This window comes from Mycteria americana, chromosome 20 (assembly GCF_035582795.1).
Source record: "Mycteria americana isolate JAX WOST 10 ecotype Jacksonville Zoo and Gardens chromosome 20, USCA_MyAme_1.0, whole genome shotgun sequence".
Lineage (NCBI taxonomy): Eukaryota > Metazoa > Chordata > Aves > Ciconiiformes > Ciconiidae > Mycteria > Mycteria americana.
The window spans coordinates 6576272-6596104 of NC_134384.1; the positions used below are offsets into that span (position 1 = coordinate 6576272).

Genomic DNA, 19833 nt, shown 5'->3' on the forward strand with positions numbered 1-19833 from the left:
GGGGTCATTAAGTTGCAGAGAGGGGAGCATGGCTACATCTCTCCAAAGGAGCCAGAGCTTTTGGGAGCACGGCCACATCCCTCCGAGGGACCCCAAGGTATCAGCCAGTGGTAGGGACAGACAGTGGGGACAATATTTGGGTGTGCTAAGGTCAATGGGAGATTAGACAGTGACTTCTCTGGGTGCAGAATGACCAATGTGGGACTCAATCTCATGCATCTATCTTGAGATCACTCTTGGTTTTTGTCTTTCATGTCTTTCCTCTAACTCACAACTGACAGACAAGCTACTCTAGAAACCCAGCAAAACCCACAGGGGCTTGACAAAGGAAAATGCATCTGATGGTTTTTAAGCCAGTTTTAGAAATTGTTGGGATATTAAAGGTTGAAAGATGGTTTCTAAACAGGTGCATGGTGCTGGCCAAGAGCTGACACATGAGACGCAGCAAAGATCCCCTTCCCTCCCAGCGTTTAGCGCATTAATGCACGCCTGGAGCTCAGCTCAGTAACTGATACGCCGTGCGGCAGCAGTGGGGCCAGCCAGCCTCACCGTCTTGGTGGAAGTTGCCATGTTCTCCATTTCCTCGTGGGTGACCCAGACGTTTCCGGAGGACTGCAGGGAAAAGAGCAGACTGGTCAGGGTAAACCACCATGGAGCAGTGGCCTTGGTTCACAACCATGCTGGAAACAAGCCTGGCTCGGGCTGATGGAGGATGAGGACACCCTTGCACTTGGAGCTGTACTGGGGAGATCTCGCAGTGTCCTTACAGCTTGGGTTGGTGGCACCCCGCTGCCCGTGAGGACCCTGGGCTGTCTGTGCAGCCATGGAGAGCGCAGCAACGACCACTGGCCCGTTGGCTGCCTTTATACTTTGGTGTTATGCTCATGGAGTCTGTAGGCTTGTCTCTGACAGCTGTGACCCCAGCCACGGCCATCTGAGGGGACACAGCACACTTGGGGCTTTCTGCTTCTGCATTTCTACAGATGTGTCTTGGCATTACTTGGGCACCATTAATCCCGCAGGGGTTTTGGGGACCAGCACAAGATGTGATCCCTCCATCCGTTCCATGTCCTATCCAGGCAAGGCTGGGATCTGCGGTTGCTTTGACTTGCCTCAGGAATTTCACACGGTCCCAGGAAAAGGCTTGTATTGAAATGATTGAGAAAACGGCTGTGCATAACCAAGTTCGCCCTGTAAATCACGCATGTGCTGTTTGGGTGGGATTTTATCCTCGCAAGGGAAGACAGTCCCTGAGCTTTGCTCTTTGCAGGCTGCTCGGCAGGGTCAGCCTCTTGGTGACAACCTCTGAGAGTGAGGACGAGAGCATCTGCTGGTGATGACAGGAAAGTGCTTCACACTGGATGGCCGTAAATGATCTTTGTGCCTGAGGACCAGTGTCTGGTGGTTTGACCGGTCCATCAGGGAACATCACCCCCTCCATGGCCATGCTTGCCTGTGACACTGGGACTCCCTGGGGACTGATGGACCACTGTGTCCCGAGGAGCTGGGGATCGGGGGGAAACAAGTGTGTCGTCCTGCCCCATGGAGGGTCTGTCTTGGGGAAGAGTGGGTTCATGGCATGGAGCACTTACTGTTCGTGAGGTGGGTGGTGCCGAGGGGCTCGTGAGCGAGACCATCTCCTGTATGGCCAGACGCAGCTTCAGGCGATGCAGTGCATTGCTGATGCCGATCTCCCTCTGGATCTCAGTGTCAGACAGGGCCGACATGATGGCTCCGCTCTTCACGTTGGCTCGGCAAGCGGCAACGTACCAGGCTGGCATCCCCACCCAGAGCTGCCAAAACAGGGCAAAGCCAGTGACTGCCTGGTTTACCTACCCTAACTTCTTCTGGTAGGATCAAGGCCACCTTGTTGGAAGCTCAGTATCAAAGCTGGATACCCATGTGGAGCTCCTTTTTTGTTTGTACCTTGCACAGATGGCCTGCGGGCAGTCCAGCATCCCTATATCTGATGGACACAGCACAGGGAAAGAGCACCCACTGAGCCTTTCAACTCTACAGAACATGTGAGGGATCTGGGGATCTCCTCTGCTCCCCCAGGTTTTGCAACCACCAACCCTGTGCATGGACCAAGCATGGTGGGACTGCGGGGTCCTGTACCGCTGCCGGGGGAGCACACTACAGACCGGTGGCGACTGCAAAGCCGGCCTGGGGTGCATGGGGATGATGCATGGGCGTGCTCTGCCTCACCTCCAGCCAGGAGACAACGGTGGGGCCGTCCCAGTGAGCAAAGGGCAATCCTTTCCTCCGAGCCTCTTCCAGGAGTTCATGCCTGGAGGGAACAGAAGCAGAAGAGTGATTTACTGGGGGCTCGTGGGGAAGGGAGCAGCTCATGAAAGGGAATAGACCACGGGCAGTAATAACCAGCTGGCAGCAAAGCAATAAAGGAGCTAACAGGGCTCAAGAGAGGGTGAAGATGAGAAGTCTTTCCAGCAATTCCCAGTCCCATGCCATGGCTTCTCAGCCATCAGGCAGGACATTTTCTTGTTGGGGCAGGGAAAGACGTTCACTCACTTCTTCCGCAGGCGCCGATCCTTCTCGGCCTGAGCACCCAGCTTGCCAAGTCCCAGAGGGTCCTGCATGCCCACCTCCATGTCGGTCAGCAGCACTGTTGGGCAAGCAAGACATCCTCACATCAGTGTGATGTCCCATGGGTTAGTGTGGGCACTGCCACAGTCCCCCTGCCAGGGTGTTGGGGATGCACAATCGCAGCACAGGAGGTGATAGTCTCCATTTCCAACCCACCCCCACAGCCCCTTTGCATCGCTGGGAAGCCCAAGGGGATCCCTGTCTGCCATCCCTCCCATTTCAAGATGGTCAACATGGAAACAGTAAAGAATTTAGGAGTGGAAAAGCAGCTCCCACCAAAGGGCTGTGCAAAATCAAGAAGGTCCCACAGGGAGGGAAGCAGATTGGGGGACACTAAAGATAACATACAGTGATGGTCACTGTGTCACTATCCTCACTGCAGCTCTTGCAGAGCATTAAGAGTGATACCATGCTCAGGCCAGAAAGGGCCGCAGGGCAGAAAGCACCAGGACCAACTGCCCTGAAGCTGCAGGGAGCCCAGAGCCAGCGGCCCCAACTTCCCCGAACCAGCAGGGGTGTCCCTGCTCCTCTGCCTGTCACCCCAACAGCACCCCAAAGCCAGACAGTGCCAGGAGGCATGCAGAGAGCCTGGCCCGAGAGGACGCCCGCCCGGCACGGATGGGAATAGGGCTGCTCACGGACCCTGCCCCGTGGCCCCTTCTCTGCTCAGCTGAATCAAGCGACCCTTCTCTTTTTTCCCGAACAAGCGCCCGATGGAGGATTTGATTCCCTTCCTCTTGGAGCCCTTGTGCAGGGAGTCCTGGCTGCTGTTGCTGCTGGGGTTGCTGGCCTGCTCCTCCAGCGAGCTGGGGATGGAGGAGGGAGAGGAACAGCAAAGCCTTTAGGTTATTCCCGAGCAGCGCACAAGCCATGGCAAACCCCAGCCCGTCCCACAATCCCACGCTTGCCCCACGTAAATCCTCAAACCAACAGAGCAGGCACTGGTGTGACATCCAAAGGGTGCTCCACATACCTCTTTCCATCCTCTTGACTTAACGCGGGGTGGCCCAGCTTCTCCAGCCGCAACATCCTGGGTGAGGATGGGGGGGACGTCTCGCATTTGATGGTGGTTTTATCCTCTCGGCTTTCATCCCGAGCTGCAGGTGACTGAACAAGCAGAGAAGCCATGAAGCTGGGCGGCCAAAGCCCAGCTCCATCCTTGCCCTGCTGCCTGCCTCTCTCTTGCTCCGTGGAGGCATGGCCAAAAGAGCCACCAGGGCCCTGAGGCTTTGCCACGCTCCAGGATTGGCCTGAACTAGAGCTCTGGCAATGGCTCGAGATGCCCAAGCAGATGGGGAGGATGTGGCCGTATGGCCAAGATCCTGGGAACAGGGAGGAGAGAGGATGCAGCCCCATGGTCCATGTCAGGGTATGGGGACAGAAGCTGCTGGCCCTCAGCAGAGGGCTCTGAGGAGCACAGATGGGAATGTCCCAAAGACACCCTGTCGCCAGAGAGGACGCACAATGTTTGAGGACCCAGTGGCTTTCTGAACCTCCCCATGTCCTGTCAGACCCCCCAGGCTGCCAGCTGGCACATCTCCAAGCACCTTACGGGATCCCCATGATCGTCCTGCTGAATCCCTGGGGTCCCCAGCTCCATCCCGCGCCTGCTGCACCCTGACCTGGTGTGGACAAAGCCAGGAGCAGGCTGGAAAAGGGGCTTGGACAAAACCCAACGGGATGGGAGCCACTCACTAGCAGTTTCCTCCGGTGCTTCCTCAAGTCGCTGGGCTGATTGCAAGGGGGAAAGCGAGAGAGACACAGAAAGGGGGGCAGTTAATGGAGAACCCCCCCGCAGAGCAGCCCCAGGGCCAGGCGTGCCAGGCTGGGAGACAGCAAACATGGGCACCCCCGTTCCACATCACCCTCCCGCACGCCCGTGTGGATGCCAGGGCATCGCTCCCACCCCAGGCAGCCACACGCACACCCTGTCCACCCCCCTATCTGCCCCGCGCATGTCCTCACCAACGTCATGATCCCCATGCGGTCGAGGTCCTGAGCGGCACTGCGGGAGGAGAGCTTGGGGGTGGAGCGGCCGCTGAGCGGTGGGGACGAGCTGGCCAGGGACAGGGCCGTCAGCGAGGTGGGGATGGAAGCCCTTTTGCAGAGTTGGGTGAGGTTGAGGCCCTCCATGCTGCCGCTCGTGACGCGGGTCTCCAGCTCCTCCGCACGGAGCTCGGTGGACTCCTTCTCCTCTTGGATCATCCTGGGGGAGCAGTGGGGCTCAGGGCTGCTGGCTCCCCGCCTTTCTGGGGTGCTCCCAAGTCATCTCGCACCTCTCAGCCATGGGATATCCCTACCCTGGGAAAATGCACCTCAGGGGCTGTGACTCAAGCCTCCGATCTCCAGGAATGGCACCAAGACCCATTGGGATCCACATAACCCAGAGCTGAGACACACCACAATTTCTTTTAATATTCATGGGAGGCTTTTTTTTGAATAATGATCCTTTCTGTGAGCCAGCACTGGTGCAGCTGTGGGACAGGGAGCCACGTGCAGGAAGGATCAAGCCCTGTGGGGCTGGATGTCCTGGAGCCATTTCCCTGGCTGAAGCTGGACCAAGACCTCAATTTTAGGGCATGAGAGTCTCCTCCCACCACCTGGCAGTTCGTGGCCCCCCAGACCCATTTCAGAGCAAGGCAGTGGTGGTTTCTGGCCACAGCTGCTACCTGATCTCCTCATTGATGGCATCCAGCTGCTCCTGAAGCATCATGGCCAACGTCTGGGCATCCGAGTGCCCGCCAGGAGAGAGCACGTCCATGGAGCTGAAGAGTGTCTCGCGGTCGTCCTCATCCACATCGGAGATCTCGGGGTCGCTGTCGAAGGCGTGAGGCCCCGTGGCCAGGACGCTGCCTGCCTGGGCCTGCTCCCAGTCCTGGGGGAACAAGGTCCACTGGTCCCACACAGTACTCCCATGTCTCCAAAAGCCAAACTGGAGGCCTCCACACAACAGACCTCAACTCAGTTCCAGTGGGGAAACCTTCCTACCCCATCCACGCGCCAGGTGAGGGAAATTGCCCCATGTCCCCAAATCGGGGACACGTGAGACCAGCGTGCAAGGCAGGAGGAGACCCCAAGCCCAACACTGACCCCATGCTGGCATCAAGATGGATTACCTTGGCTGGCTCCTCTCGCCGGGCAGCAAATCGGCCCTTCTGGGCTCGAGGCAGGCCCGGGGCTGTCCCAAAGGGCTCGGCAGGGGCATGGACCACGGCACTCAGTGGGAAGCGCAGGTCTGTGGTGCTGCCCATATGGGACCTGGGGATAAAGAGCCCTGTTGCGGACATTGCTCCGTGCAAGGATGCCCCTGTCCCCAGGCTGCTCCCCTCACAGCCCAGGCTAGCTCAGGACAGAGGAGGAGGACGAGGCCACTCTGGGAAGCCCACCCCAGCGATGCTTGCCTGCTCTGCATGAAATGATGCAAAACCAGGCTCTGGAAAAAGCTACCCCATTCCCCCGCCCCAACGCTGGCCCTGGAGATGTGCTCACAGGCTGTAGGAAGCTCAGCCCTGGGTCCTGCCCTGCTGCTGCCTCCCCCTTCGCTGCAGTACCCACTGGGACATCCAGCCAGCTCTGGCCAAAACCACCCCGCGCAGTGGGTCTGCTGCGAAGCCGTGGGCTGAACAGTCCCCTCCTGTGCTCCCCTCTCAAGAACAGCTTGCACCTCCCAACATGTACAGCATGTCTTGCGCCTGTCTTCTCCATCCCCGTGGTACAGAACAGGGGCCAGCCAGGGAGCTTTTCTCCTTCTTTTTATGTTTTCTTCAACATTTTCATGAAAAAAACCCCTGATGAATAAAATCCCATTTGAAACAGATCTTCCAAGTGCGGGGACATGAGCATTGTTTGGGATCTCCCAGCAGAAACTGGCTGGGACTTCGTCATCCTCCTCCTCCATGCTCGGGCTGGTGCTCGGGAGCAAGTCCCCATGCCAGGCAGACCAACGCAGCAGCTGCTGTTGGACGAGGCCACGTTTTGCTGCTCATGGTACTCATTGCATATCTCCACGTTGCCTGGGTGCTCCTTGTCGCCCTGAAGACCCAACCACACAGCTGAGCAAAGCACCTTCCCGGAGCACGGGGTCATTACTCCCTATATGCATTGCCATAGGAGGCGTGAGGTTTTTTCGATTTAAGATGACAAAAGCAGTTGTCCAGAGCAGACCAAGGTTCTTCCACCATGGTGGGTCTGGTTACCAGTGCAGATACAGATCAGGGCTCCCTGCCTCAGCATCCTACTGAGCCCAGACAAAACCGCTAACATGAGCGGCTTGGCTTGGCGTCAGCTTGGTGTTTGCAGACAAAGGCACAGCCCAAGTTTCAAGGGGATTTAAGCTGTGGAGCCGCTGACAAGCAGCTCCCAAGCTAAAAACAGATAAAGGCGCCTTAGACAAAAGCTGACATTTCAGCTGGGGGATTATTCTGGCCTCTGTAACTCAAGCTTTCTGCTGAATTTTCCTCCAAGAAATTAAAAAAAAAAAAAAAAAAGAATTGCCCATCCCGTTCTTACAGACCCATACAAAGAGGCCCCAGACATGCTCCAGACACTCCGCTGGCACTCAGCTATCCTTCATCCTCACAAGCTCTTCCTTGCTCTCCCCATTTCTTCTCTCCACGACAGATACAGGATCTCCAGGCCTTCTCTCTGCCACAGCTGCTGACAGATTTGAAGCTGGTTACACTGGCTCTTTTCCATCTTTTCCAGCCTTCCTGAGAGGTGAATTTTCCCCGCTGGTGGTCGCTCTCATTGATCCCTCGCTGCCTCTAACCCATGTCGAAAGTGCTCAGGAGAGGATGTGGTCTCCCAGGTGGCTGCGGCAACGCGGTGGGGTGCGTGTCGTGCTGGCACCCTCCTTTTCTAACCCCCTAGTTTCTTGCAGCAGTGCTGGGTACCCCGGTCAGTGCTGGAGGCTGAGACCTGATGGACTCACCTCTCCTCCTGGTGCTCCGGGCTGGGACCTCCCCATCTCCCAGCTGACTTTAAATGAAAGGGTGTGGGAGGACCATTGTAGAGAGAAGGGGGAAAAATGGGGGGGTTCATTCTCCTTTGCCTGCAACACCTCCAAAGAGATTCCTCCTTCTCCACCAGCCCATCCCCAGCACACCACAGGGGGAAAGGCATTTGGTGAACATAGTTTTCATAGAAAATTAAGCTCTAAGCCCTTTGTGCAGAAAAAGAAATGATGCCCGTGGTTTTTCGCCCTTAGAAGAGCAAATTTTGGGCCATTCAGTTGGGCTGGGCTATTCTCAAGAGTCTGTGTCCCACCCCAGGACAAATCCATGGTGGGGACAGCACAGCCGGAGCCAACCCTGCTGTGATGAACCACGCTGGAGCCCTGCACTGACGCTTGGTGAAACCAGAAATGCCTGAGGCCAACAGCATTTTGGGACCCTAAAAGCAAAATGCCCCCAAAGCTGCGGGTGCAGGATGCAAGCGGGGTGCACGCAGGCTGGCGGGTTTTGGCAGGCAGCCCTTACCTTGCGTGCACGCTCTCGACGAACGTCCCACTTCTGGTCTTGAGCTGATCGACCTCCAGCCTCAGTTTGTCGATCTCGTCGGACAACCGTCGCTGTTCAGGGCGAGACAAGAGACAGGCAGGGGTTGGTTTTGCTCTGAAAAGCAGCTAGGTTTGGGGCAATCCACATCGTTAGCTATTTCCAGGTTTATAGTCCTTTTAAAAATCCCCATCCCAGGTTTAAAGCACCTTTGACACATCGGCAAAGAAACAGCTCATGCAGGTGACAGTGAATGACGATGCTGGGGCGATGCTGTGAAGGGAGGAAGTGATCGCAGGCCAGACAGACAGACACACGCGTGCTTGAAGCGGTGCTGGTTTGAGAGATGAAGGAAAATCGGTCCCACTAGGATGCTCTGGTTTTGCTCCGGACCGCATGTGCGCGTTTGCCTTGGGAAAGGGCTGGCAGTGAGGGACCCGCTAGCCAAATTTGATGCCGGCCCTGTCCCTCCCGCTGCCAGCCCCATCCTCATCGGGAACCTGTGCCTGCACTAAGTGGCCGTGCTGTCCTGCGGGAGATGCGAGGAGGAGGCTGCGGGCGGGCAGGGAGGCAGGGGAGACGGGATCCTCCAGGCACAGCAGGATCCAGTCCTGTGGGCAAACAGGCTGAACCAGGGTGGGCAACATGCAGGCAGCGTCATGCAAGTCTCCGAGCTTTGCCTCTGCCTGGAGCTGAGCAGCCACGGCCGGGAAGCGTGAGCAGTGCCCGCACATCCTCGCCGTGGGCAGGGAGCATCTGGGAGAGCAAGGCCCTGGGCAAGGGGGAAGCAGCCCCCCGATCGCTCCGACCATGCGTGAGACATGGGGCACATCCCAAAAGCTCCCGTTGCTTCAAAAAGCTGCAACCCTCCAGCTTTCCAGCACAGGCCAAGGTGGTCTCCAAGGTGGACTTATGTTGCAGACTCCACTTAGATGCTTTATCTGAGAGCAGGGGAGGTGCGAAGACCTACAGGGCCTTCTGCAAGCTGGGTGTGGAGCAGATCTTCCCCCCAGTTCAAGCGAGGGGGTCGAGAAAGCCTCGGGGGCGAAGGGGACGTGGCTGCCTGAGCAGCACTGTCCCTTGCAGCCAGGCTGCACCAAGGAGCGCTGGGGTAAACCCTCCTCTAGACACGCGGGCGAAGCCACCCCGGCCTCGCTGCTGTCCTCGGCGGGGGGTCGGGGATGGATGAGCGTGACAGAAATATGGAGACGGGACTGAACGTGCCTGTTAGGGAACCGAACCGGGGGTCTCCGGGGAGGTGGGTGGCAGCTTCCATCCAGCCACTGCGTGGGTTAGTTTGTGGCCTCCTGCTGCTGGGCGCTTTGGGATCCCAGCTCCTCCGAAACTAGGGTATTTTAGGAGGCGCGACTGCCACTAGCCGGGGATTAGGAGTGAGGAAGCGCAGTCACTAGGGCAGGCTCCCTGCAGCGGCATTTACCTTGTCGTGCTGGTGTTCCTCTATCTGCTTTTGGGTATTTTCCAGCTCTTGTAACAATGTGTTCTTTGAAAAACGAAACAAAAGAAAAGGGAACAAAAACAGGAAAGAAAAAGAGAGACCGTTTAGAAAACGGCCGTGTGGCCTCCTGGGAATGGCCAGCATGGAATCACCGCGTGGACGGTGTGACGGACGCCTGGCAGGAGGGATGGCACTGACTCCCTGATCTATTCCTCACCTACCTGCCTGCAAATCGGTCTTCTCTGCAAACCTCCTGCTCCTCAAGCAGGGCTGCCGTAGCTCAAGTCCTGCCCCACACCAGGGCCGGGGCATGGCCATGGAGGGCAAGCAGCAATTAGAGATTTGATGGGCAGGGCTTGAAGCTTAGGAAATGTGCGTGAGAGGAGATCAACTCCTCAAGCAGCTGGATCAAGGGCAAAAATGTCCCCTACATCTAAACTAGGGAATAGGCAGGGGGAAAAGAAGATGCGTTTGCAACTGCCTGACCTCGTGCTCTTTTTTGGGAGGTGCTGGCAGCCAAACAAACAGCATCATTTTTGCCTGCAGAAGCCCTGGAGAAACTCTCTGGGTGAGCCAGTGCTGGCAGCAGGCTGGGGAGCTGACAATGCCCCTTTGCAAGGTGCTACCGCTCTGGTCCCTCTTGCTTGCTGGGGTGGGAATTTGGACTCAGCCCGTGTGTTGGGTCCTGCTTTTTATCCAGAACCACTCAGACTTCTGCTGAACAAATGGACATGCTGGCACAACCGGGTCCGGTTGGGGACAGGAGGCGCAGAGCAGCAGGGAGAAAGATTTGGTCCTGGAGGGATCAGCTGGGGGATGCAACCCCTCTGTGCTCTGACTTGCTAAGGGGAGCCTGGTCCCTGCAGGAACCCAAACAGAGGTGAATTATCAAGGGCTGATCTCCCATTGGCATTGCGAGGTTAATCCTTCTCTGAGCCACCTGCTCTCCCAGCTAATTGCATTCACACTGGGGCAGCAGCAACTCCAGCTGGCTCCTCAGTTCCCCAGGAGGAGCCGGGTGGGAGCTGGGAGGCTGCTCACGGACTCTGCCCTGGCTTGGAGAAGACAGATCAGTCCGGGCCTGGGGGACAGGAGGGTTTCAAGGCAGCACGTGGAGGCGATGGGCAGGTGGGAGAGGATGAACGCTGCATTTTTCTCCTGCAAAATGCAGTAGGGTTTTGCTCCGACAGCCGCACGCAGGCTACAGCCAAGGCTGTGCCAGAAGAGACACAGGGAAGCGAGGAAACGGAGCAGGACAAATCCTGCTGCTGTCGGAGGTGAAAGGCAGCGGGGAGTGGGTCTTACCGGGCGAGGGCCGGCTGGAGGCGAGGGTGCGATGCAGAGCACGCTTCCCTGCGCTCCCACCAGCCCCAGCGCCTGGCTGGCATCCTGCATGTGATCATTTCTCCATCCCTGCACAGGTACTTCCAAACGCCTGTGCTGTGGCTGGCCGAGGCTCCATGCCGGAGGGGCTGTGGACCTCTCACCCCCCCACCAGCTCCCCAGAGGACCCCCTGTCCCCCAGCCGCTACCTTCTCCTCCAAGGCCGCCATCCTCTCCTTGAGGTGCAGCTGCAGCCGCTCGTTGGACTCGCTCAGCAGACGGTCCACGGTGTCCGAGAGCCGCTTGTTGTGCTCCTCATTCATCTTCTCCCGCTGGCGGGCCTGCAATGGCAAACAGCGACCGCTCACGTCAGATCCAGCAGACCTACTCCTCCTGCCACGAGGGGCTCAGTGCCCTCCTGCCATCCCACGCGTGCCGGTAGTGTCAGAGCTGATCTACCAGGCCCGGCTTTTGGGGACAAAGTCACCCCTTACAGCACAGATTGGACTCTCCACTGGGGCTCTGCTGGTCTCTGCCATTTCCCAGCCAGGGATGAAGAGGAGAGAGGACAGGATCCAAAGGGATCCTGCCTGCCTGACCCTCAAGGAAGTTTGACCTGCGTATCTGCCAGGGACAGCCACGCTGGGGGCACATTCCAGACCCCAATGGGGGCCGATCCTCTGGATTTGCAAAGGTCTCTCCAAATCTCTGCCCTAGGCCAAAACAACCAGGGGCTTCCCCAGGGATACACGCTGTAATGCCACCTGGGTGACCCGAGAAATGGGCATCACAACCTCCTGCGTGGACAGCTGAGCCACTGGCTGAGGAGCACAGCAGGGATTGTGCGTCCCATGACCCATCAGCTCGGCCCCCCTGTCTTCTTGAGGGGCAACACCCTTTGCTCCCAGCGCCCATCGGTCTCACCCTGCTGCTGATCCAGGCTGGAGGCAAGAGCAGCTGGAGCCTCCCCCTCCGCCCTGCATTTGGGGTCCCAGCTTGGCCCAGGGGGCGATGCTGGGAGAGGAGTGGATGTGGCACGCTAAGAGCAAGACTTGGATGCCTGGGAGAGGGGGAAATCACAGCAGAGAGTGTCGTGAGCTCCTGGGTGGCTCTAGTTTAAGAGATCCTGGATGGGAAAGGGTTAACCAGTCTCCTCTCCCCATCCTGCTTCAGAGACACCAGCAAGCCAGCCCTTGTAGTGTGCCCAGGTAGCCATCCGCCATGGCAAGGGGGAGCCAAGGCCGGATCAGGACGCGCAAGGACTTCCCCATCCAGGCTGAGCAGCGCTTACCCTGGCCAGCTCCTGGTTCTTCTCCTCCAGCTGACTCTCCAGCTGCCGGAGGTGCTCCTCGATGCTCCCATGCCTCTCTTCTGCCTGGGAAAAGCAAAGCAGCGCTCTCGGATGCCGCTCCCCAAAACTATGCGTGCCCCCCTGCGTCCCTCCCTCCGTCCCTGCATCCGCATCCTTCCCTGGGATGCGGCGCTCCCTCCCACTGCCTGCATCCCTGCCACGGTTCACCGTGTTCACACGCTTCACCGTGTGCTGTGAGCCCAGAACAGCCCTGCTGGCAAGGTGATGGGAGATGGAGGTGCTCTGTGAGCGACTTGGCACCCGATCCAGCGCCCGGGAAGGGCAGGGCTGGCCGTATCCACACCTCCCTCCAGGGCTGCACCCTCCCAGATCCAGCCTGGGTCCTTCCTCTTCCTTCTCATCCCAGAGTGGTCCCAGCACAAGCTGAAGGCCACTCAGATTGACAGGGCCATCTCTGCCTTGGAGAAAGGAGCTGAGGGAAGGGAGCAAATGTGTCAGGACACATCAGGAGCTCTAAAAACCACGCATTGTCCCTGCAGCCACGGGGGAGGCAGAGGACAGCAAAGCTCAGAGGCTGGGAATGAGAGCAGGGTGCCTTGGGCCTGCCAGGGGCTCCACTGCTGCAGGGGGGCAGCCAGACCTGTCTCTTCCTCTGGTTCCTGCACTCCGTTCTGGCTCTGGTCCCCGATCACCCCACGCACTTGCCTTGGTGAGTGCGGCGATGCGCTGGGCCAGCTCCGCTTCCACCTCGGGCAGCGTCTCCGCCTTCCGCATCGTCTGCTGCAGCTTCTGCTCTGCCAGCTCCAGCAGCTCCTGCAGGTGCCGGGCTTTCTCCTCGCACTGCGGGACAGAGCAGGATGGGCGCCTGGCACCGAGGCTTGCCTGCTTGTCCCATTCCCAGCATCTGCTTCTCCCTCCCAAGTCCCCAGGGTAGTGGGAGCCTTTGGGTCCAAGCTTTGGTACCTGGCGGTGCAGGGACTCCTTGTTGGCCAACTCGCTTTCCAGCTTGTCGTTGAGGTCATGGATGGAGGTGGCTTCTCGCTGGGCTGCCAGGTAGCGTTTCTCCAGCGTGGTGATCCTCTCCTCCATGTCCTCTTTCTGAGCCAGGGCCTGGGGAAGCGATAGGGCTGTCACATCCTGATCTGTGACCACCAATTTGGGAACAACTGGGCCACCCAGCTCCTATGAGCCTGGGACACCCCCGAGTCCAAGCATGCAGTGAAAACCCTGCTCTGCACAGGAATGAGGGACAGCAAGGTGGGGAGAGTCAGGCAATCACAGAAAAACCTTCTAACACAGACACAACTCACTGCCCCAGGTCTGCAGCACACCTGGGTATCTTGGTGTCTGCTTATAACCTCAGGGAAGTCCTGCTGATGGACTTGGGGACAATCTCCCCAAGGCAGTGGCCTCTTTTGGGGAAGACTGGACTTTACCCTGCATACAACAGGGATGACAATCCCTTCCCAGCCCAGAGCATGTGGAAGCTGCTGTGAATGTCTCTGCAACTGCAACAGGCTTGGCAGTGTGAGAGGGCAGTGTCTAACCTCTCGGAGGTCCCTCTGGTACTTGCTGCTCATCTCCTCCGATTTGATCAGATCCTTCCTGGCGGTGCCCAGATCTTCCTCCAGCTCAGCGACGCTGGCAGCCAACGCAGAGATGCGCTCCTTGGCCTGGACCACTTCGAAATTCTGCTTCTCCAGGAGCTCCTGCAGCTCCACCACCCGCCCTGCCTCATCGTCTGGGTGGACGGAGCCATTGGAGAGCCGCTGCAAGGCAGCAGAGAGGGAGGCGGATGCCGGGCTGCCCCAAAGCACGGGCTGGCATTGCCTGCGGCTACGCAATGGGGGAACACGGCCCTGCAGGGACCCAGCGAGGTGGTGGAGAGTGGAGACATGGGACATGGAGCTCTAGGACCCCCTGTCAACAGTCTCCGCTAGCCAGGGATGTGGCTTCTCAGAGGCCTGATGGAACAGGGATGGCTGAGGGCTTCCCAGAGCATCTCTGGGAAGCAGAGCCCCTAGGAGCATCTCAGAAGGAGCACAAATTCCCTCCTGCTCAGAAATGGTCTGTATCCACTAGAAAGGGCATTTCCCAGGGGGTTGGACCCAGGGGAGAGGGAAAAAAGTTTTCAGCACCCTGGAGCCAGTGACAAGGGGCTTGGAGAAACGACGGCCTCAGTGAGCACGGTCAGAGCAGGGGTTTCTGGGGCTCTCACCTTCCAGGGAAGCTTCTGCGCTGGCTCCTTGGGCTCCCTCTCATCCCGCTCACCCACTGGGGCCTCCCGCACAGTGCCTTGCTGCAGAGCTGCCACCTGCATGACAACAGGGCTTAATTAATGAGAGAAAGCAGATGAGACCAGCTGGTCTGGCCACGGGTAAGGCCACCCCTGGTGCACCCGGGTCCGCAACTGGCTTCCCGCTGGCTTCCTCCACTGTCATATTCAGCTAGTGCCTGAGGCTGGGGGGGAACTGGAGGGATAGGGTGAAGAAGAGAGGGGAAGGCAGAGATGCTGTGGAAGCTCAGCACTGATGGAGGATGAAGCCACGTCTTGCATGGACACAGCAGTGCTTGCTACAGGCACGCAAAGAGCCTGAGCCCCAGCAGTAAGGTTTTCCTGGTGAGGTCTCGGGGACCTGAGACCTGCATCCCAGGACTCCCCCCCAACTCATTTCACTAGTTTGCAGGCAGACAGACTCCAAACCAGTGCAGACATAGCCAGCAGGGGATAAACACCAACATCACACCCTGCTCTGCTGGGGGAGGATGGGGAAAGGTCCCTGCAAGGTGACCGAAAGCCAGGCACTGCCTCCCCACTGAGCCTGGGGAAGTACCGTGAGACATCCCGGGAACTAGAAATAGGAGCAAAATTTGGCCAGGCAGAGGCTATAAGGATGGCTCTTTCCTTTTGGCAGTGGTGGCTAGGCACAAACTTCAGGAAGGAAAACAGGATTAATATCTCTCCAAGATGAAAAGGGCTAGATGTTGGGGACAGCAAAGTCCCCATGCCAGGGCCCGAGCAAGGAAGGAGACGGGGGATGCAAGACGAGGTGGTCAGAGCAGCGAGGTTTGGGCCTCTGCTGAGGCAGGGAAAATCCCAAGTCACTCTCAGCCCCCTGAAATGATTCAAGTTCAGGTTGCTTTTGTCAGTGAAATGAACACCAAACAGCAAAACAACTAAGGAAACTTTGCCCGCAAGACAAATTTTTCAGACTATTTACAAGGTTTCCTTAAATACAGACAATCCTCCATGTAAATAGCAATTTTAGAATAAAAGCCTTGTATTAAAAATGCCCAAACACCATTTCTCTCATCTGCACGATCATTTGAGGGTGGTATTTCAGCAAATTCAACAGGAATTCACAAATGTAACACGGAGCAGTCGCAGCCCAGCGGGTGCCCCAGCAAGGGCCCAGGGTAGGCTGCCCAAATACCTCTTACCTGCCGATGGGCATCCACGAGCTGCTCCTCCAAGGTTGCCACTCGCTCTAGGGCTGCTCGCAAGCGTTCCCTGACCTGCGGTCATGTAAGATAACGGGAAAGGCCATTACTTATCCATGATGAGGGTGCCCAGGATCTAGGCAAGCTCCCGGCCCCTTTTGTCTGGCTGACAGCCAGGCTCAGGTGGATTCACATCCAGGGCACAGGCTCACGGATGCTCCAGCCCATTGCCTGGGAGAGCGAAAACATGTTGGAGAGGAACAGCCCAGGCCAAGCTGACTCTTGCAGACCTACGGCCAGGACAGCTTGAAGACATCTTTTAGCAGAGCAAAGAGATGCTTGAGGCAAATGAATCAGGAGGAACAATAAGAGTTGTAACGCAAAGACCAAACCAGGTGTCAAATGCCAGCGCTCACCACCACCATGTGAGTGACCCAGGGAAGCAAGTTCCCCATCCCCAACAGCCTCAAACCCACAGCATCCACTCAATGGCCCCACCAGCTCCTGAAACAAGAGTGCTGCAGCTTTTGGATAGCCAAGACCTTCCTCGTGAGGGACCCCGTGTCACCACCCAGCTTAACAACAAAAAATGGCATCCAGCAGGAGGGAGGAGGAGGGTTGGGAGAAGGTCAGCTCTGAGCAGGGGCTGCTCATGCAGCAAGCTGGGAGAGGTCCCAGCAGCCTGTCTCACCTTTTCATCTAGCGCCTTGTGATGCTCAAAGAGTGACTTGAGCGCCTTGAGCACCTCGACCTCACTGGAAACCCCGGACGGCGACTGGGCCTGACGCTTGACCACGGTCATCCTCAGGGACCGCTCATGCCTCGACACCAGGCACTCCAGGTGCTCCAGCAAGAGCTGCAAGAGGGCAAGCATGAGGCTCTCACCACCCCGGGGGCTGGCAATGCCGATATCGTCCCAGCAGCCTGTGGTGTCCCACGTTTCTGAGGACTGAAAGCCAGACAGCAGATTTTATATGCTTACCCGGGTGTTATTGCGCTCGGCTTTCAGCTCCGAGATCTCCTCTTCCCTCTCCAGGAGCTGCTCCCGGCACGCACTGAGCTCCCGCGTCAGCGTTGCAAACTCCTGCAGAAATCAGGGCACGGCTGTGAGCAGGGAGCGCGGGATGGAGCCAGCATCCAGCGTCCTGGCCCCACTGCTGGGACCTCCAGCACAGAGCATTTCCCATCCAAACCCAACCAATGAGAGATGGGGACACCAAGGGGAACATTGAGAAGTCGGTGGAGAAGCACAGCCAGGCTGGGAGGTGATCTATTCCTGGCTTCCCTAAGTGCTTTGGACAAGGGAGGATGCAGCATCCCGATATTTATCTATTTGGTTTGATGTCCAAGGCACAAGTGACTGCTCTACAGCTCCAGAGGCACTCAATGGCATTTAAAACGTCCCAGTCAAGGCCACCAGCACGCTCCCATCCCCACTGCCCCCTTGATGCGACCCAGCAGAGCACCCACCTTGGAGCATCCCATCTGGCTAAAACTCACGGCAAAGCCACAGCTGGCCAGGATGGGTCCTCTGGCCCCAGGCCAGCCTCTGCCACGGCCTCAGGACCTGGCATCATCCAAACTCTCCTTCCAAAGGAAAGAGATCTGCCCCAGTCCAGCATGTGGGGCCCCATCAAGCTTCTTATAGGGCACCCCGCAGCCCCGAACCCCAGCTGAGAGAGATGGGGCACAGCAGGAGATGTGGCAGGTGCCACCAGTCCTTGCTCCAGTCACCGCTCCCTCCAGGGAGGTGACAGCCGGCAAGGAAGAGCCATGCACAGAGCGATGCCAAAGCAGAGCTGCAAAGCTAGCACATCCTTTGGGATGTGATGGGCTCCTCAGAACCAGAGCAATCACACGTGTGACTGTGTCGGAGGGGAAAGGAAACCCGCTGTGAAGTTCCTAGGAAGGAGGAGAGTTCATTTTCCTTTAAAAAATGAAAACCAAGCACGTGGGTTAGCCCAGGAGGACTCTCCCATTGCTCCCAGTTGCTCTTTCAGTCGCCAAGTGGTGCCAGAACTAAGCGACATTTTGCAGCTGGGATTTTTTCGGGTGAAAAATGCAAATGTGGAAACACTTCATGAATTTACACCAGTTTCACAGTGTTGTTGAGAACTTAAAAAGGAAAAAGGTTTCAGAAGAAGCTGAGAAGGATTTGATTGAGCATTAACAAACCAAATTTCGAGCAAGGGCTGAGAGCAGTTTTACAGCGTGAAATTCTCTTTCACTTTAATTTTCAAGTTAAACAAATATAAACCCTTCAAACTGAAGCAAAACGTTGAGGTTTAGGTTGAATCAAATGCTCTGCTCAGCTCAAACTGACACCTCTTGCAACAGCTGACATCCCTCCAAGAAATCAAAAGCTTTTTAATCTCTGTCCCAGCTAGATTTTCCCTCTCCCTTCCCACCCCAGACTCCTCGCACTGGTGTGGATTTTAGCCTGGGGTTGGTGGGGACGGTGCTGTTACTGGTGATGCTGAGACCCCACAGCAGGACAGGACCCGAGCATGCCACAACGTGGAGGAAGAGAAAGAGCGATCGCAGCGAAGTCAGTCATCGTCCCTATAAATAGCAGCTTTTCTGCCCATCACCATGCCTCAGGGCTGCTGCCACCCGACATCCTCGCCCCAGCATCACCCCAGGGCCTGAGTCCCCCGGCTCCTTTCCAGCCCCACTCCTGCCCCATCGCTTCCCCAGGGACCGCTCCAGCTCTGGGGTCATCCTTGTCCCTATCAGTTGTCCCCCAAATTGGTCACAGCCCCCCAGATCTCCATCACCACCCCTGCCATGCCCAGGCACCATCCCACGCTTGCTCTCAGACCATCCCACAGCCCCCCAACTGCAAAGCGGCTTCCCCGGGAGATCACTGTGCTGGCCAAGCCTTTCCCAGAGCCGTGCCCTCCCAGCCAGCGGGGATTACGGCTCGGCACAGCCCGGCAGCACATGCGTGTGCGTGCGCACCGCGGGGTTATGCAAGCGCTGCACGCAGGAGCGAGCAGCTCGCGAGCATCCCCACGGATTATACCGGGGCTGGGAATGCCGGTGAGCGGAAAGCCTGTCAGAGCGGCAGCGAGAGGTGCCAGATTAGGTTCCTGTGCACCGCTGGCTGCTTCAGATTTAGGGATATATCGCTCCCCCCATCCCTCAATATGCCAGGAGACAGGCAGCAAGGCTTAAGGAGCTCAGCAAAAGCATCCTTGCAGCCTTGATGGCCCCAGGAATGTCCTTCAGCAGCCCAAGCTATAACAGCGGGTGACACGTTGGCTGTGGACTCTCTCCCAGCACCAGGGCATGGACCCTCTGGATCCAAAGCCCCCAGATCTGCAAAGGGTGGAGACCTCTTGCTCTGCCCCATGGCTGGCAGGGGAAGCCGGGGCTGCGGAGGTGGATGCTCTCCCCGCTGGGGTGAACAGGGCTATGTGCAGCGTGGGATGGACGGGATGAGGCACCGGAGGCAGCGAGGGAAGCGGGATGCCATGCTGGGGACGGTGATCGCCAGCGCTCAGCCCTCCTCGCCCCGTGTTGCCTGCACAGCCCGCCCAGGCTGGCCAAGCTGTACAGATTGTGCCCACAATCGGGCTTTCATCCCGAAAGGCAAGGAGATTAAGAGAGAGAGAAAATCCGCTGCAGAGAGACAGACAGCCCCCACCCCGGCCAGCCCGATGCAATCACGGGTCAGCGGGTCAAAGCGTGGTGCCGGCTCCGCTCCCGGGCACAGCACAAAGCTCCTGCCCAACACCATCCCATCGGGGTGCTCCTCTCCGAGCCCTCCACCCCGCCAGGAATGGCTGGCCAGTCCTGGGCTGTGCACCCCAGCGAGGCTGCCAGGCCTGGAGCATTCCATGGCAAATAAAAGAGACCACGATAACTGTCATTCCTTGGGGAAAGGCTGCAAAAAGGAGCGTTTACCACCAAAAATAGCAACACCCCTGCAGCGAGACAGGACAGCAGTAGGGGTTAGCCGAGTACACTGGGCTGGGGGCACTTGCAAGCCTGATTTTGATGCTTTGGGAATAAAAATATAGGAATAAATCCATCCAGCACCCGCCTGTAGCTACCTCCACCAGCCCCGGCTGTGCCAGACGTCTGCCCTAGCACTGCCACCTTGCTTCTGGGCCACTGACAGGCACCAGGCAAGCTTGGGGACCACGAGGACAAGCTGTCCCCAGCTCCCGGCTGCAGCGTCACACTGTGGAGCA

General features: G+C 57.8%; 1 protein-coding gene across 2 annotated transcripts in view; it reads right to left on the reverse strand.

Moving 5' to 3' along the window:
- Positions 1-19833, reverse strand: part of PPFIA4 (PPFI scaffold protein A4) — a 58957-nt gene that overhangs the window by 6480 nt on the left and 32644 nt on the right. The window contains exons 3-23 of one of the 2 annotated variants that reach the window (XM_075521435.1): positions 16617-16718; positions 16326-16490; positions 15635-15709; positions 14412-14507; positions 13741-13962; positions 13157-13303; positions 12895-13033; positions 12173-12252; positions 11091-11222; positions 9541-9603; positions 8085-8176; positions 5724-5865; positions 5277-5482; positions 4573-4813; positions 4303-4338; positions 3581-3714; positions 3250-3413; positions 2533-2626; positions 2209-2290; positions 1593-1793; positions 550-612 (exon numbers count right to left, since the gene is read on the reverse strand). In XM_075521435.1, the coding sequence (XP_075377550.1) occupies positions 550-612; positions 1593-1793; positions 2209-2290; positions 2533-2626; positions 3250-3413; positions 3581-3714; positions 4303-4338; positions 4573-4813; positions 5277-5482; positions 5724-5865; positions 8085-8176; positions 9541-9603; positions 11091-11222; positions 12173-12252; positions 12895-13033; positions 13157-13303; positions 13741-13962; positions 14412-14507; positions 15635-15709; positions 16326-16490; positions 16617-16718 (2676 nt within the window). The remainder of the gene's footprint in view (positions 1-549; positions 613-1592; positions 1794-2208; positions 2291-2532; positions 2627-3249; positions 3414-3580; positions 3715-4302; positions 4339-4572; positions 4814-5276; positions 5483-5723; positions 5866-8084; positions 8177-9540; positions 9604-11090; positions 11223-12172; positions 12253-12894; positions 13034-13156; positions 13304-13740; positions 13963-14411; positions 14508-15634; positions 15710-16325; positions 16491-16616; positions 16719-19833) is intronic. The other variant, XM_075521436.1, reaches the window with a different exon arrangement.